General features: G+C 49.8%; 1 protein-coding gene across 3 annotated transcripts in view; it reads left to right on the top strand.

Annotated features, from left to right (window-relative positions):
• Positions 1-16348, top strand: part of MORN5 (MORN repeat containing 5) — a 40808-nt gene that overhangs the window by 6639 nt on the left and 17821 nt on the right. For 2 of the 3 annotated variants that reach the window (XM_069582554.1, XM_069582556.1), the window contains exon 4: positions 2483-2614. In XM_069582554.1, coding sequence (XP_069438655.1) covers positions 2483-2614 — 132 coding nt within the window. Of the gene's footprint in view, positions 1-2482; positions 2615-9110; positions 9399-16348 lie in introns of those variants that run through there. The other variant, XM_069582555.1, reaches the window with a different exon arrangement.

Raw genomic sequence — 16348 nt, 5'->3', positions numbered from 1 at the left:
TAGGCCCTCTTCTGTTTCCGTTCTGTATCTTCTCCCTACAAGCTGATTCACAGCTAAGCCTTCATCTGTTGTTGTTCAGTCGCTCAGTTGTGTCTGATGCTTCGTGACCCCATGGACCATAGCACGTCAGGCCTCCCTGTGCCTCACTGTCTCCCTGAGTTTGCTCAGACTCATGTCCACTGAGCTGGTGATGCCATCCAGCCATCCCATCCTCTGTTGTCCTCTTCTTTTGCCTTCATTTAATTGAAATCAAAATCCATGAGCCTCAGATTTCTGCATCCCGTGTCCCCAGCACCTCTATTGGGTTGTCGCTCAACTTGTCTGCACTAAGTTCATTACCCTGCCCACCAGCCCACTGACCCCCAGGACTGCTGCCCTGGAGACCATCACTCCCACCCCACCCCCACCCCCACCCCCACATAAGCCTAATCCTGACTCCTCCTTCCTCCATAAGTGTGCAATCCATCACCAGGCCCTATGGATTCTGCCTCTAAATATATCCATTCATTTGTTTATTAAACAGATATTTACTGAGTATCTCCATGGGCCAAGCTGAGCTTCTTCGTCCTCTTTCGTTGTTATTGTTCAGTTGCTAAGTCATGTCTGACTCTTTGCAACCCCATGGACTGCAGCACATCAGGCTTCCCTGTCCACCACCAACTCCCAGAGTTTGCTCAAACTCACGTCCATTGAGCTGGTGATGCCACCCAACCATCTCATCCTCTGTCGCCCCCTTCTCCTCCTGCTCTCAATCTTTCCCAGAATCAGGGTCTTTTCCAGTGAGTCGGCTGTTCGCATCAGGTGGCCATCCTATCTCTTCTGCACTATTCCAGACCTTCACCCTCTCGCCTTCTTTACCTGAACTCTTGAGATCCACACTGGACCCCCTCTGGACCATTCGCCCCTCTGTGCTCACTTCCATCTCTGAAAACCATGGATCTGATGGCCACCAGCCCCCCACCCCCACACAGCCTCTAGTGCCTCCTCATTACCCTGAAAGTGAGGCTCCATGCTCTTAAAACGACCGGTGTTCTCCAGGTCCTGTGAGGTCCCCAGCCTCACCCCTTGCTCCCTGCCCTTCTCGGATGTTCTCTCTCTCCCTCACCATGCTTGCTCTCTGTTCCTCAAAAAGACCGTACTCTTTCCTGCCAGTCCCCCTCCTTCCTGGAATGCTCTAACCCTCCACTTCACCCAGATAGCTCCTTCCCATCCTTCAGGTCTGAGCTTAATGCCCCTTTCTTGGGGCTCTTCCTTGAATTCCCAGACCAAGTAAGGGCTCCCCATCACCAAGCAGCCATGATCCCCTCCCCGAGCTCTGTCACAAGGGTCTATCTTCCTGAGCTGGCTGTGAGCTCTTGGAGGGCAAAGGCTCTGTGTCCCCAGTGTCCGAGCACATTGTCTGGTGCATAGTAGGTGTTCAATGAAGAGTTATTTTCAGACAGGAATAATACTACTGACATCACAATGGGAGGTGATGGGGTGCACTTAGGGTAGGTACAGCAATGACCTTCACAGATGTTTCCTGAGCACACGCCCTGTGGCAGCTACCGGCTGGATCCTGGGAGAACAAGAGCTATGAGGACACAGTCTGTGCTTTCAGAGAGCTGCCAGTCTGATGCCACTGAAGAACCTTGTAAATGATTCCTCGTGGGGTAGTGATGACTTGGTCACAGGCTTTTCACCCCAACTGAAACCTGTAGGCCAAGAGCTCCTGGCCTTGGGCCCTCAGCACTCACACAGCACAGGTTTTGCTAAACCAGGCCTCTGTGTCGAGGCGGTGCACAAATTCCCCGCAGCCTCACCTTCTCCTTCAGGGGCCCACTGAAGTACTCACTTCCTTCCCAAATCACCCTGCACACCTCTCCGAAGGCACCCCCTCTAAGCCTCGGGGGCAGGCTTTGTTGGAGGTGGGGAGGCTTAAGGCTACCCTTCCCCTCTCTGGGCATCTGTGAGATGGGCTTTGGCAGGAGGCTTCAGGGAGAGAATGGCTGTGAAGTGCTCAGCGTGGAGTGTAACCCTCAACCCATAGTGGCCCAGCTTATCTTGGTGAACCAACCTCAAAGCACAGCTCTGGGCAGGACCCTGAGCTGTGAGCATGATACTGTGCTTGGAGCATCCCCCTCAGTCCAGAGGACAGGGAATTACAGAGAACACAAATAAGAGGAAACCAGGAAGTTCCTTCTTCCAACCTTACCCCTTTTCTCAGGCTTCAGCTTCTAAGAGAGATGACACACAGGAGTCATGACCTTAAAGGTGCACTGACTCTTCTTTTCCTCCTGGTAGTTCCCGTGTCCCCAGTCCTGGGAGACAGTGCCCGGGTCCTCTTCTCCCCTGACGTTAGCAGCTTAATTTATAGGGCTGGAGTTTTATATATAGCAGTGTGTATATCTAGTAATACACACACACACACACACACACACACACACACATATATATCAATCCCAGTCTCCTAATTCATCCCACTCCCTGATATCCTTTCAAGGTATCTCTCAACTCACCAATATGGACCCACCTAGAAAGATCCCTCCAGGCTGTTACGACTGTGGAGATGGCTTCTATAACCCAAACACGAGGATAGTCAAGGACTATAAATATCGCTTTCTGAGAAATGCAGGTATGTTTATTCCAAACTCTGCGGCATATGTCTTCTCCTCTCTCATCACACATAGGTTTGTGCACACGTGTGCACACACATACATGCATTTAGTGGGAAAGAAGCTTCTGCCGATGAAAGACAAAACTTGGTCGTGTGAGTGTTTCACTCTTTGGAATTCTCATGGCTGACAAGCCTATACCTAGTCACAGAGTGGGGCAGAGGACGTGAGAGGTCTAACTGTGACAGCTTATAAGTGTAGCACTGAAAGGATTCAAATACCCATCTTTACATGTTTCCCTGCAGCTAATGAGTGCTTGCTGTATGCCAGACACTGCTTAGTCTGGGCACCAAAGCAGGGCAAAACTAGTCACAAACCCCTTCCTCATGGAGCTTCTTGTTGTTCAGTTGCCCAGTCACGTCCAACTCTTTGTTTGGCAAACAGCAGACAAGTACTACAAACAGTTAATTGTATCATGGAATAAGCACAATGAATGGGAAAAAGTGGCCCTAGATGAAGGGTAAGGGTGGAAGAGAAGGGGGTGGGGTGCCAGAAAGATGGAAGTGATGCTGTGGGAGCACAAAGAAGTGGTACCTAACCCAGCACCAGACATCCTAAGAAGGATTCAAGAAGGAAACAGCCAACTTGAGATCCAAAAAATGATGGGGAGTTGACCCCAAGGTGTGGGGAAAGGGTTTCCAGCCAGAGGAACAGCACAGGTAAAGGCCTGGAAAGTGAGTGATGCCACGTGGTCCAAGAAGCCTGCTCTTCAAGCAGGGGAGTATGTTGGAGAATCCAGAACCTCAGTTTGGTGAGTGAACACAAGCTGATCAGACTGAGGACTGATTTACAGTGACCAAACTTGCAAGAGATCAGTATACAAATAAGAATGAGAATATTTTCCTTTAACACCATGATTGCTAACCTTTCTCTTTTCTAGAGTCACAGTTCCACTAGGAATAACAAAATCTATGAACCCTCCCTCTCAAAAAGTGCCCACATATGCACACATACAAATATATATGTGTACACACATACCATTTTACATATGGTTTAAGGGGTTGATGGTTCCTCTAAATACCCTGGTCAAGAAACCCTACTGTACTGGGAAAGAAACTGCCAGGTAGACCCGAAGGCCTGGGTTGGCTGATGAAGGTCTCCACTTCCTGCAGGGAAATTTATTTAGTAATTCAATGAAATGGTAGGATGGCATCACCAACTCAATGGACATGGGTTTAAGAAAACTCTAGGAGATAGTGAAGGATAGGGAAGCCCGGAGTGCTGCAGCCCACGGAGTCGCAAAGAGTCAGACGTGACTTAGCAGCTGAACAACAATTCCATGATGATCAGAAATTTGCTTTGCAGTGCTGAAATAAGTACAAAGGGAATTGTCAGCTGATGTTGTAGCTGAATCCTGGAGCTAAGATACCCCTCACCCACTGGGTGCTCTTGGGGAACATGGCAAATGCTTGCACTCCAAGTCCCTGGCACTTTTCTCTAATGACTTCCATCTTCCACGAACAGAGTGTATTGTGTGCATGCATGCATCCATGCTCAGCCATGTCCGACTCTTTACGACCCCATGGACTGTATGTAGCCCACCAGTCTCCTCTGTTCATGGGATTTTCTAGCAAGAATACTGGAGTAGGTTGCCATTTCTTCCTCCAGGGGATAAGTATACTATGTAGAACGCTAATTTCTGCTGGATGTTACTAGGCTCCCCTAAAGTTTCTTGATCAAATAAAATAAGGAGATACTCAGTTAAGCAGAACTCAACAATTGTACTTACTGAAGGGCTTCTCGGGACCTGTAATATGCTGGTATACTTTGTAGTTGTCCTTCCAGACCCTTATTTCAATTGCAATGAAATACTCTCACTTATGTAATGAAATGCTTACCGTCTGTCTCTCCAGCTAGAGGCTAAGATCCCTGAGAGCAGGAACTCTGTCTTCTCGTCTCCACTTGTACTAGTCAGAGTCGAGTCAGAAAACAAAGAAAATTAACATCAAAAATTGATTAAATAAGTTTTGGAGAACTAAAAAAGCAAAACGAAGACATTGGGGTATGAGAAAGTAGTTGCAAGAAGCAGTTATCACCTCAACACTGGGGGGGCAGGGGAAGAGATTGGGTTATTAGAATATAGGTTGCTGGAGGCGCTCCCCACCAGAAGCTATAATTCAGACCTCTGAGGAGCGGGCACTGCCCAGCGGGGTCTCTGGAAAGAAAGTGATGATGCCGATTCTAGGAGCGTGGGGAGAGCTGGAAATTTGATATGAAAGGCCATTGCTGAGACACTGACCGGAACAGCAAGCAAAACAGGAAAGAGCATGTTCCCCCCACTCCAGCTGCCTCACCACATCTGACTGGGGACCAGCTGGCAAAGGAGAAATGACCTCCATGGGGTCCCAGTCCTGGCATCGCCAAGCAGGGTGTGGAAAGGTAGGTTTGGAGCTGAGAGTCAGTAGCTTCATAACTGGCACCATCCACTGCTTTCTGTTGCTCAGCATGCAGACACACTGTACTCTGCTGCAAAGATAAACACGTTTGTGCTTTTTCATGTGAGAAGTTCCCACCACCCTTCCTATTCATACAGAGACTCCCACCTTCTCCTCTAAAAAGAGGAGACCTGAAACCCAGTGGACATTGTGTCTGTCTTTGATTGATATTATCCTTTGACATTCCTGCCTAATCTACAGCCTACACATCACTGCCAAGACTCTTTCTATAAAATATTAAGGAAAAAAGAGGAAAGAAAGAAATTAGTTAATAAAAGCACATACATAGATGAATAAGTGATATAGATACACATAAACATACAAGCAAGGAAGAAAAGCGGTACTGTTGATACAGTCCTCTTTCCATAACTGGTCGTGTATGCATACTAAGTTCGATTCAGTCGTGTTAGATTCTTTGTGACCCTATGGCCTGTAGCCTGCCAGGCTCCTCTGTCCATAAGTTTCTCCAGGCAAGAATACTGGAGTAGGTTGCCATGTCCACCTTCAGGGGATCTTCCCAACCCAGGGATCAAACCCTCATCTCTTACGTCTCAAGCTTTGGCAGGCGGCTGGGTTCTTTACCACTAGTGCCACCTGGGAAGTTCAACTGGCCATGAGGCTGTAGTTAATATTTACAAATTCCTTCTTCCATTATAAATTCCACATTCCATTTGCTTTCTGCCCGCATTTCAGTCAGTCTGGTGTTCTAACTGGTAGGGCAACCCAAATCTTCATTCTTGAGGGTTCTGAATCCCTGCTGGTCCTGCCTTTTTTGCTTGTTTGGTCGGTTGGTTTCGTTTTCATTCATTTTTACCATTGGCAGTGGAAGAACTAAGAATTGCCCTAGAGAGCCCTCTTGGGTTCCATGCAGCATCCCCTTTCCCCAGCTCTGTAGCAGCAACCCGGTTCCCCAACCCCACCCCCGGCAATCGAGACCCATCACTCCAGCCAGAAATGTATTCCCCTTCTTTGCCTGTTATTTCGGTGGCATAAGGAGCAAAGGGGCCAGGTGGCTGTTCCCATGGTGAGGCCTTTTCTTCTTGAGAACGGAAGCCTTTTGATCAATAACATTCAAAGTTATAGGAAAAAGGAAGCAAAAAAATCTCCTTAAAACCTGGCATACTGCTACAGCCCTGGCACCATGCACGGACCCAGGCACGTAGCAGGTGTTCATTAACTGTGTACGAAACAGATAAATCAAGGAATGAATGTGTACTGTCAGTCTCTACCAGGGAGATATATGTAAACCGTTTCCAAAAATTGTTTGACTAATTGTAAAATTAGTTGGGAGATGGGGCAGCAGGGAGAAATTCTCTAGAACCAGAGTTCTGGGGAATTCTGTGTTAGCATCATCTTTCTTCAGTCGTGATACAATAAACTGGTACACAGACTAGTGGAGGAGACAGACCCAGAAACATCTAATCACAGTAGAATGTGATGTGTGCCCTGCAGGAGGGGCTGGTGGCGGGGGGTGGGAGGGAGGAATTGATCACCTGGCCCAGATGGAGGGTGTCAGTCAGGAAAAAGGTCCCAGAAGTGATGGGTCCTAAAGAATGAGTAGGGGTGTCATAAATAGGACTGTTGGGGAAGGGCATTCCAGGCAGAGGGAACAGCATGGGCAAAGACACAGAGGCATGAAAATGCGTGATGTGACTGAGAAACAGAAATTGTGGTTCCCAGAGTCCTTTATCCTGGTGTAGAGTCCGCCAGCCAATGTAGAAGGCTCGGGTTCAATCCCTAGGTTGGGAAGATTCCCCTGCAGAAGGAAATGGCAATGCACTCCACTATTCTTGTCTGGAGAAATCCCATGGACAGAGGAGCCTGGCAGGCTACACAGTCCATGGGGTCACAAGAGTCAGACATGACTTAGTGACTAAACCACCACCACCCATGGGAAACCTAAAGAAGAGCAGACAGGTGCAGCGGGGTTGGGAAGAGTGTTAAAGACAGAGGGACCAGCATGTGCGAAGGGTTAGAGATGGGGAGACCAATGCACATTGAAGAGGCTGCAGGTCCTTCAGGAGCATGAGATACCAGTGCGTCAGCAGCAGACATGCAAGAGAGGAGGCCCAAGAGGGCAGGAGGAAAGATCACAGGGGTCTTTTCCCCTGGGGGCTTTTGGGGAGCAGGGAAGTTTAGGGTCAAGTGAAACAGTCACTGATGTCTCCGTTAGAAAGAGTTTTCTGTTTACATACAGGAAAGGGGCCAAAGGAGTGGAGATGGGAGATCCTTCCAGCAAGATGGCAGAGAAGGGCATCTCCAGGGCCATGTCTCCAGGGTGGTGGGGTGGAGATTTGGCTTCTGAGTTCTGGCCCCAGCTCCCTGGGTCACCTGCTGGCTGACTCTGGGCCAGTACCTTCCTTCTCTGAGCCCCTTTCTCTTCATCTGTAAAATGAGATGGTTGGGCTGGATAATTTCTAGGGTCCTTCCAACCTTAATAGTCTATGATGGAGGAGAAAGGTAGCCAAGGGGTATTTTGGTCCTGATATTATAGGATGGATCAAGTTTGGAGTATCCTGGAAACCACTAAGAAGGAGTCTCTGTCGGTGGTGAACTGGTCATTACCCTTAACTCACCTCACCCTGCTGGGGACTGCGGTGACCTTCTGCCCATCTTCTGCTTCCGCCCGGGGCCCTTTCTCCCTTGAGTCCAATCTGCCCCTTAAACAGTGCTTCCTGTTGGCATTCTGGAGGCACAGGACTGCTGGCCACGTGGGCCTGCGATGGATGACTGAGGCCGTTCCAGAGTAAACACAGCGGCCCAAGCCACTGCTATTCTGAGGCACGTGCCACCTGGGTGGGTCAGAACCCAAGGACACTGTTTCCTTGGCGGTCGCAGGCTGGGGGACCAGCAGAAGGGTCGCCTTCCGCCCTCCTTCAGGCAGTTCTGAACTGCCTTACTCCTCCCCCATCTTGGGCTGACTTCCCCAACACTACCATGCAGGCAGAGAGGAAACCCTGGACAGCTAAGCTGCCAACTGCTAGGCTGTGAGCACACTTGGCAGGTCCAGGTTTGCTGCTGCTGCTGCTGCTAAGTCGCTTCAGTCGTGTCCGACTCTGTGCGACCCCATAGACTGCAGCCCAGCAGGCTCCCCCGTCCCTGGGATTCTCCAGGCAAGAACACTGGAGTGGGTTGCCGTTTCCTTCTCCAATGCATGAAAGTGAAAAGTGAAAGTGAAGTCGGTCAGTCGTGCCCGACTATTAGCAACCGCATGGCCTGCAGCCTACCAGGCTCCTCTGTCCATGGGATTTTCCAGGCAAGAGTACTGGAGTGGGGTGCCATTGCCTTCTCCCCAGGTTTGCTAGACTTGGGTTTCTCAGTGTGCCTTCTTTTTTTTTTTTTTTTTTAATTTTTGACCACGACCCATGGCATGTGGGACCCTAGTTCCCTGACCAGGGATTGAACCTACACCCCCTGCATTGGAAAGTGTAATCTTTAAGCACTGGACCACCAGGGAAGTCCCATGTGTGTGTCTTTCTTAACTGGAAAGGACAGTCCCAACTGCTGGATTGAGGTTAGAGTTTAAATCCCTCCTACCACTCATCCAAGTCTTTGAGCGCTGCAGTGCACCAGGCTTTGGGGAGCATGGCAGGCAAGAATTCTCTCCAACTGTGGCTCTCAAACCTTTGGACCCTGGCTCACTTCCAGAGTGATTTGCGTCATGACCCAGAATGCACACAAACTCACACTCACATGTGTATTCTTTGTACATGAGATGTGTGATATTTTCTGTTCAGTCTTGTTTTCTTTTTTAATGCTGGTTGCTATACACTAAATTGATTTCACAACCTCCTTAAGGGTCAGGACCATTGTTCCAGGCAGCCTTCCCTGACCAACCCCTCCCTCCACCCTGTCTGGGTAAGATGTCCCTCCTAGGGCCCCCACAAGCCTCACAGCACTCAGCCCACAACAGCAGAAGTGTCTGTGTTTGCCTGGCTCCCCTACTAGACTGGAAGCTTATTGAGGGTGGGGACCATGTGTCGTGTCTGATTCAGCACCGTGTCCCCTGTGTCTCACACAGGTCCCACTGCTGCTGCTGCTGCTAAGTCGCTTCAGTTGTGTCCGACTCTGCGCGACCCCAAAGACGGCAGCCCACCAGGCTCCCCTGTCCCTGGGATTCTCCAGGCAAGAACACTGGAATGGGCTGCCAGTTGGAGGTGATTCAGTGTTTGTGAAAGGAAAGCAGACAGGCGGGCAGAGGACCTGCCTACAAGTCGCTCAGATTCTTCAAAAGGTTATTTGCAATTCAATCCCTGGCACGTATAGACAACTTGTTATTTTGAATAATAAAAATAAGTCATTACAGGGATTTCCTGGTGGTCCAGTGGCTAAGGCTCCTCGCTCCCAATGCAGGGGGCCCAGGTTTGATCCCTGGTCAGGGAACTAGATCCCACATGCCCCAACTAAGATCTGGAGTAGCCAAATACATAAACAAATATTTTAAAAAGCAGGCCATTATATTTTTCTGCACTACCAAGTTTGAAAAGCTTAAAAGCTTAAGCGTTAGAGATCTCAAATCAGTGGCTCTCAGGCCTGAGTGTGTGTTTGGCTGGCCCCGTGCTTGCAATTGCACGGGTTTGAGCACAACTGCAGGAATCTTAGTTCCCTCACCAGGGATTGAAGGAGAAGGCAGTGGCACCCCACTGCAGTACTCTCGCCTGGAAAATCCCATGGACAGAGGAGCCTGGTAGGCTGCGGTCCATGGGGTCGCTAGGAGTCAGACACGACTGAACGACTTCACTTTCACTTTTCCTTTCATGCATTGGAGAAGGAAATGGCAGCCCACTCCAGTGTTCTTGCCTGGAGAATCCCAGGGACGGGGGAGCCTGATGGGCTGCCGTCTGTGGGGTCACACAGAGCTGGACACAACTGAAATGATTTAGCAGCACCAGGGATTGAACCCCAGCTCACAGCAGTGAAAGCGCCGAGTCCTAACGGCTGGACTGCCTGGGAATTCCCAGCACCTGTCATTGAAGGTACCTGCCGTAAAGCCCATGAGCTTTTGAGCCCTGTGTCTTGTGGGAACTTCCCATGCACTGGAACTTCCCAGTGAGCTGGGAATGGGCGTGCCCTGAGATTAGGGATCAAGGTCAGGGAGTGATGAATGATAGACCAGTGACAGTGAAGCTGAAACTCGAACCCACTCCTCTCTTCCTACAAGTCCTGTAGTCTTTTCACTCCACTCTGATGCTGCTTCTGTTGGGACCATAAAAGCAAAAAACTCAGTGTAGACAATATTCCAACCAACACAGCAGACATGAAACAGAGGCTGAGACAGGAGCTCCCTACTGCAGGAGGCTTGAGAGCAGGAAGAGGTCAGAGAGATGGTGAAGAAGCGCCCAGGACCTGGATCCACGTCTCTGGTTGTCCTCTGGTCCCAGATCCACCACTGGCCAACTGGGTGACCATGGGTAGCTTACTTCTTGTTTCCTCTTGGAGCTTTCAGCTTCCTCATCTGTAAAATGGGCATTATAGTAGTACTTAATCTGGAATTGGGGTTAGAAAAGATGGGGTTAAGTATGAAAAGTAGTTAGCACCCAGCTCAAGACACATGTCCAGCGATTGGTAGTTGTGACTGATATCATTCCGCTGATTACTGGCCCAGGCTGCGGGAGAGAGAAGAGAGTTTGCCCAGGGGGTTGCTAAGATTCCTCTAGGTGTTTGAGAGTAGAGAAGGCACTGGGGAGACTTGAGGTTGGATACTCTAGGTCTTTCTGCCTCCTCAGGGGGTTTTGCTCAGGAAATGAAATCCTGCTGAAACTCTGGGGTCTGCAGACTTTGGTCATGTTGTTCAGTGCCCCAGTCTACCTTATGCCCTCCTGTTTCTCCCCTCCCCGTGTTCCAGCCAAGCAGACTAGCTGCCCTCCACTGATCAACTTGGCTCTGTTCTCACTTCATCTGTTCCCCCAGCCGAAAACGTCCTTCCCCCTTTTCTCCCCCCACCACAGTCCTCATCTCTCCATGCTCAGCACACAGCAGAAGGCCATGAGTCTTTGCCTGCAGCCCTGCAAGCATGGCACGTGGTTTTAGCTGCGCACACACAGCTCAGGGTCACAAAGCTGGGCAGGAACGCGGGACATGAAGGCGCCTCGCCAGGCCCTCACTTGGCACCTTTCCTGTTTATCTTCTCTGCTTTTCACACCATCCCAAGGGAGAAATTTTTCCTGAGCCACAGTTTGCAATGAAACGATCTGGTCTCAAATAGGTTAATAACTTCCTCCCAGTTACATAGCTGGTGACAGAGTCAAGAGTCAAACCTGACTCTACCCAAACCCTATCCTTTTCCTCTGCTTGCCAGTTTTGTGGTCTATCTCATTCTTTTCTTTAATATTAATTTATTTGGCTGTGGCACTTAGGATCTTCGATCCTCATTGCGGCATGTGGGATCTTTAGCTGTGGTGTATGGTACCTACTTTCCTGATCAGGGATTGAACCCGGGCCCCTTGCACTGGGAGCATGAAGTCTTAACCACTGGACCACCAGGGAAGTCCCCATCCTAGCTTATTCTTTACTCAACACCTCTGCTCCCAGACCGGGCTGTGTCTCATTCACAGGTGCCCCTGCACCAAGCACAGTCCCTGGCACCAGCGGGAACTCAGCAACGCTCTAAATGAATGAAAAGGTCCATTTGATAACCTTGAGACAAAACCAGCACAGTCGCCAAAGGGGATGTTACCTTTTTTTTATAAAGGATCCTTTGCAGACTGTGGGCAGACCCCCCACTGCTCCCCCCGTCCCTGCATTCCTCTCAGGAAGGATGTGCCCAAGTCATGCTGGCGCCCTGTACGTGTGTCTCTTCATGGAGCCGTTGCCTGCCTCGACGTTACTAGCAGGAATCATTTGCAAAATAACTGCACCACTAAGCCTTCCTCCCTCCCTGCAATTAATGACACCCCATGCGCGTGTCTCAGATGAAAGGCACATTATTAATATTCAAAGGAAAAAAACCCTCGTAACCATTTTAACATATACAACTAACAATGAACTAAATTTGCTTTGTGAAAGACAGAGAGTGAGCATCCCAAATTAGTTCATATGAAAGCTGAAATTCTTCCCCCGAAAGGTCTCAGTACCATCTTCAGAGAATATCCTGATCATCAGAAATGCCGTCAAGATTCCCGCCAACATTATCCCCTTTGTTGTCTGAAATGTCGAATCAAGCACATCTGGCAAATGTCCTAGAGCTCACAAATCTTTCAAACAGCGTATAATTCCCAACAGTTAAAGAGAGAACGCCACTGCTTAATCGTGCTGCTCTTCAAAATAGCACCAACTTTCGTTCAATCAGAAACAATGGCTCGGGCTTCTTAAAAATATCGCATACCAGCGATTATTTGCGGATAGAGCCCCTTTGCGTTTGAACCTGTGGTTTCCAGACAGAATTTAAAATCAAGATCACAAGCTTCATTGGAATGTACGCTGCGTGAAACGGACAATGGGAAGAAGGGGTGTGAGTGGTGGTCCAGAGAGTGACCCCACATGGGTGATTCGGAGACTTTGGGAGGTGGCGGCTGGCTCTACCAGAATGAGGATGGAGAGGATATTGGAGTGGGGTGACTCAGCTGGCCTTGACTGAGCGTTGACCCTGCACCAGACACTCAACTCCAGGAGAGGGGTGTATTCACATGAACCCTGTTTGAAAAATGAGGAAAGTGAAGCTCCATGTGACTAAAGAATTTCCCCAGGGAATTTGGCAGGAACTGGGATTCACACTTGAGTTCATCTGTCTTCAGAGCTTTGCCTCTTTCTGCTTTGCCTGACCGACTCCAAAACTCTCTGTCCTGAGCATGGAGCTCCCAGAGACTGGTGTTTATCTGTTCCTAACCTAACTTTTGGACTTCCCTGATAGCTTAGTTGGTAAAGAATTCACTGGCAATGCAGGAGAGCCCAGTTTGATTCCTGGGTCTGGAAGATCCGCTGGAGAAGGGATAGGTTACCCACTCCAGTATTCTTAGGCTTCCCTTGTGGCTCAGCTGGTAAAGAATCTGCGAGATTCTGGGAGACCTGGGTTTAGTTCCTGGGTTGGAAAGATCCCCTGGAGAAGGGAAAAGTTACCCACTCCAGTATTCTGGCCTGGAGAATTCCATGGACTGTATAGTCCATGGGGTTGCAAAGAGTTGGACATGACTGAGAAACTTTCACTTTCAGCTTAATTTTTAAAAAGCTGTGTAGTGAGCACCTGGAAGTGAAAGACCACTTGGTCGTCTAAAGTTTCTCCAGTTATTATTTAAACAGTTGAAAACCAGAAACATCCCAGATGTCCAACAGGAGGGAATTCATTAAATAAAAAAAAATGATATATCCTTACAATAAAATAGAATGCAGCCATCAAAATGGCAGTGAAGGAATGGACGTATTGATATAAAAAGGTATCCATAGTCCAGGTGAAAAAGCTAGGTGATAATAATAACCATCAGTGACTAAGTACTTATGATGTCCCAGGCACTGGTTTGAGCACTTTCAATAATTGACTTTCTTTTACCTAACCTTCACAGTAATCCTGTAAAATAGTTGTCTTTATTATTTCCATTTTATAGATGATGAAACTGAGGTGAGGTGAAATGCTTTGTTACTCAGGTAAGAAGTGATAGGGCTGGAATTTGAACCCAGGTCTAGCTGACTCAGAGCTAAGGATGACATTTGAGCTGGTTCTGAATGAGAAGCTGTTTACTAGTGAAAGAAAGAACTGAGGGCCTTCCTGGTGGCCCAGAGATTTTAAAACACCCGAGGAGTGTAAGAAGGTAGTAGTGGCTCTTTTCCCCTAGATAGTTCTCTGCCCACTTTATTGCTCAAAACTTGGCCAAAGAACAGGAGTCTTTCAATGCCACCAATAAACCAAGACTCTTCTCATCTTGAAGCCTCTGCCTCCATCAGACAGATGAGAAAGCTGAGACCCAGCAAGGGGGGATGAGGTACTCGACATCTGCAGCTGGACTCGCCTTCCCACTGCCAGCCGGGACCCCTCCTGCAAACCCAGGCTGCCCACCCCCCCCACACACACACACCCTGCTCCCCCTCCTCCCCCACTGCAGGCACGGTTTCTGCAAAATGGCTGATCGAGTCTCCTGCCCCGCCCCCTCCCGCTGTCATCTCTCCGCGAGACAAAAGGCAATTTACCCAAATGTTATAATCACCTGCAGGCTGGCACGCAGGGCCGTGCCTGCCTTATCTGCGGTATTGTTAGCAGCACCATAATGAAGGCTTTGTGGAGGGATAATATCACCCTCCTAACTGCCAAATAAAATGCCCACGCCGGCCCCAGATCCCGGCATCTGCTTTCAGCTGAAGGGGTAGGAAGGGAATTCTGAGTTATCAAATGCCTTCACTGCACCAGGGACTCACCACACCCTGGTGCTTTGAGGAATGCATCACTATCTTGATTTGGCAGAGGTGGAAACTGAGGCTCAGGGAGTAAGTTACTTACTGATGGGTACGGTTAGTAAAGGGAGGGGTCGGGATTTGAACCAGATGTGTCTGATACCGGTGGCCACGCTCTGAACCAATATGAGCTTCTCCAAGAGTCTGGCAAAGCTGTGGGCCTTCTCCCCGGAGAAAAACACTAGACCCTCCCCACCCCACCCCCACCAGAGGGTGGGATTGGGCTCCCTGTGAGGGTCCTCGCTCCAGAAATGGCAGCCTGCTGCCCCTCCCTGACCTGAGGGAATCGCTCCCTGCCCACCTCTCTCCACACTGGGATTCCAAAGGCCCTGGAAATTCCCCTTCCAGCCGTTGTGCCCACATGACTCTTGACAACAATACATCCCCCGCTCCCCCCCTCTCCCACCCCCGCCCGCAGCAGCCTCCTGGAAGCATCCAGAGGACACAGCTTCCCCTTCCGTGGCCGGAGTCTGCCCGGGCCAGCACCAGCGTGGTTTGTTTTGTCTCCTTTAATAGAAGTGGCTGCAAGGCCATAGCCCAGGAGACAGGAGCCTCATCTCACTTCCTCAGCACACGTGCTAGAGCCCTGGACAGTTGGCTGCGAGCCTTGCACAACCTCAGGTCCAGGAGAGGCGTTGCAGGGCTGCGGGCCCGTCTGGGGAGCCTGCCAGATCTGGCCTCAGACCCCAACTCTGCTGTTGGCCCACTCTGCGACCTCGAGCTAGTCACTTCACTTCTCTGAGCTTCCAGTTGCCTCATAGGAAAGATGGGGGTAGAACTAGGACCTTTCTTCCAGGGTTGTGGTATTTACTGAGATGATGTGGGGGCCTGTGATGAGGAGTTTCATGTCTGCTGGTGATCGCAGTTGGGGTTTCTATCCCAGGGGCTGGTGCTTGTTGAGAGGCAGGGTCTCCTTAACCCCATGCCCCAAAGAGAGGAGCCAGAGTGACCTTGGCAAGGTGCCCTCTGTCCTCCTCCCACCAGCGTTTGATGCCAATTTCAAAACTGGGCTGGAGGCCTGAAATCCCTAAACTCTCTAGCTTGCTTTCGGTAATGTTCTGGATGTGTTCCCGTCACCCTCATCATTTCTTATTCATCTGGAGCCTCAGACCCCCTAAGATCACCTCAGACACGGGCCTTAACTGATCCCCTACAGGTACGAGGGTCCCACCTGGGGGCCAGCTAAGTGTCTACTGCCTCCCCCTAACCCCCCATGCCAAGGCAGGGTCGGGGGGCTGGGGAACAGATGCATAAGTAGTCAATTCCAGGACCCAGGATGGGCACTCTGGACAGAAGCCTAGAGCCTAGGTGTTTAAAAGGCTGTAGTGAACCTCCCACCCCTCAAGATATAGGTCAGAAGTTAAAATAACAAACTATAAAAATAAGTGTATGGAAGTCCAACATAATTCTATATTCCCCATGATGTTTATATTCATGTTTAATGTGGAATATCAGATATGAGATTCTTTCTGCAAAAAACTTGGAGTGCCCGTGCTTTGCTGGTACCAGGAGCCAGAAGCACAGTGTGCTGGGGGAGCAGAGAGCAAAGGGCAAGTGTGTCCCAAGGGTAGTCAAGCTGATGTTCTAGAAAAGGTGACGTATGGCTAGGCTTTGAAGCTTGAGAGGTGGGTTTTGCCGCACGGAAGGGAAGGAAAAGCATGAGCAAAGGCATGGAGAGGTGCAGGGGCCCAGGGACTCAGGATGGAGTACTGTGTTGGACAGAGGAGTAGTCAAGGGAGACCTCCCTTAGGCAGTGATGGACAGAGTGGACTTTGACAGGTGTGTAGGAGTGTGCCTGAGCTGGATGTTCAAAGCAGAGGGACCCAGGGTGGGAGAGAGCCTTGAACGCCAGGTCAGGGAGCTGAGCTTCAGCCCTTCAGA

The sequence above is a fragment of the Ovis canadensis genome, chromosome 3 (assembly GCF_042477335.2).
Source record: "Ovis canadensis isolate MfBH-ARS-UI-01 breed Bighorn chromosome 3, ARS-UI_OviCan_v2, whole genome shotgun sequence".
Taxonomy (NCBI): domain Eukaryota; kingdom Metazoa; phylum Chordata; class Mammalia; order Artiodactyla; family Bovidae; genus Ovis; species Ovis canadensis.
This window is presented reverse-complemented; position numbering and strand designations above follow the sequence as displayed.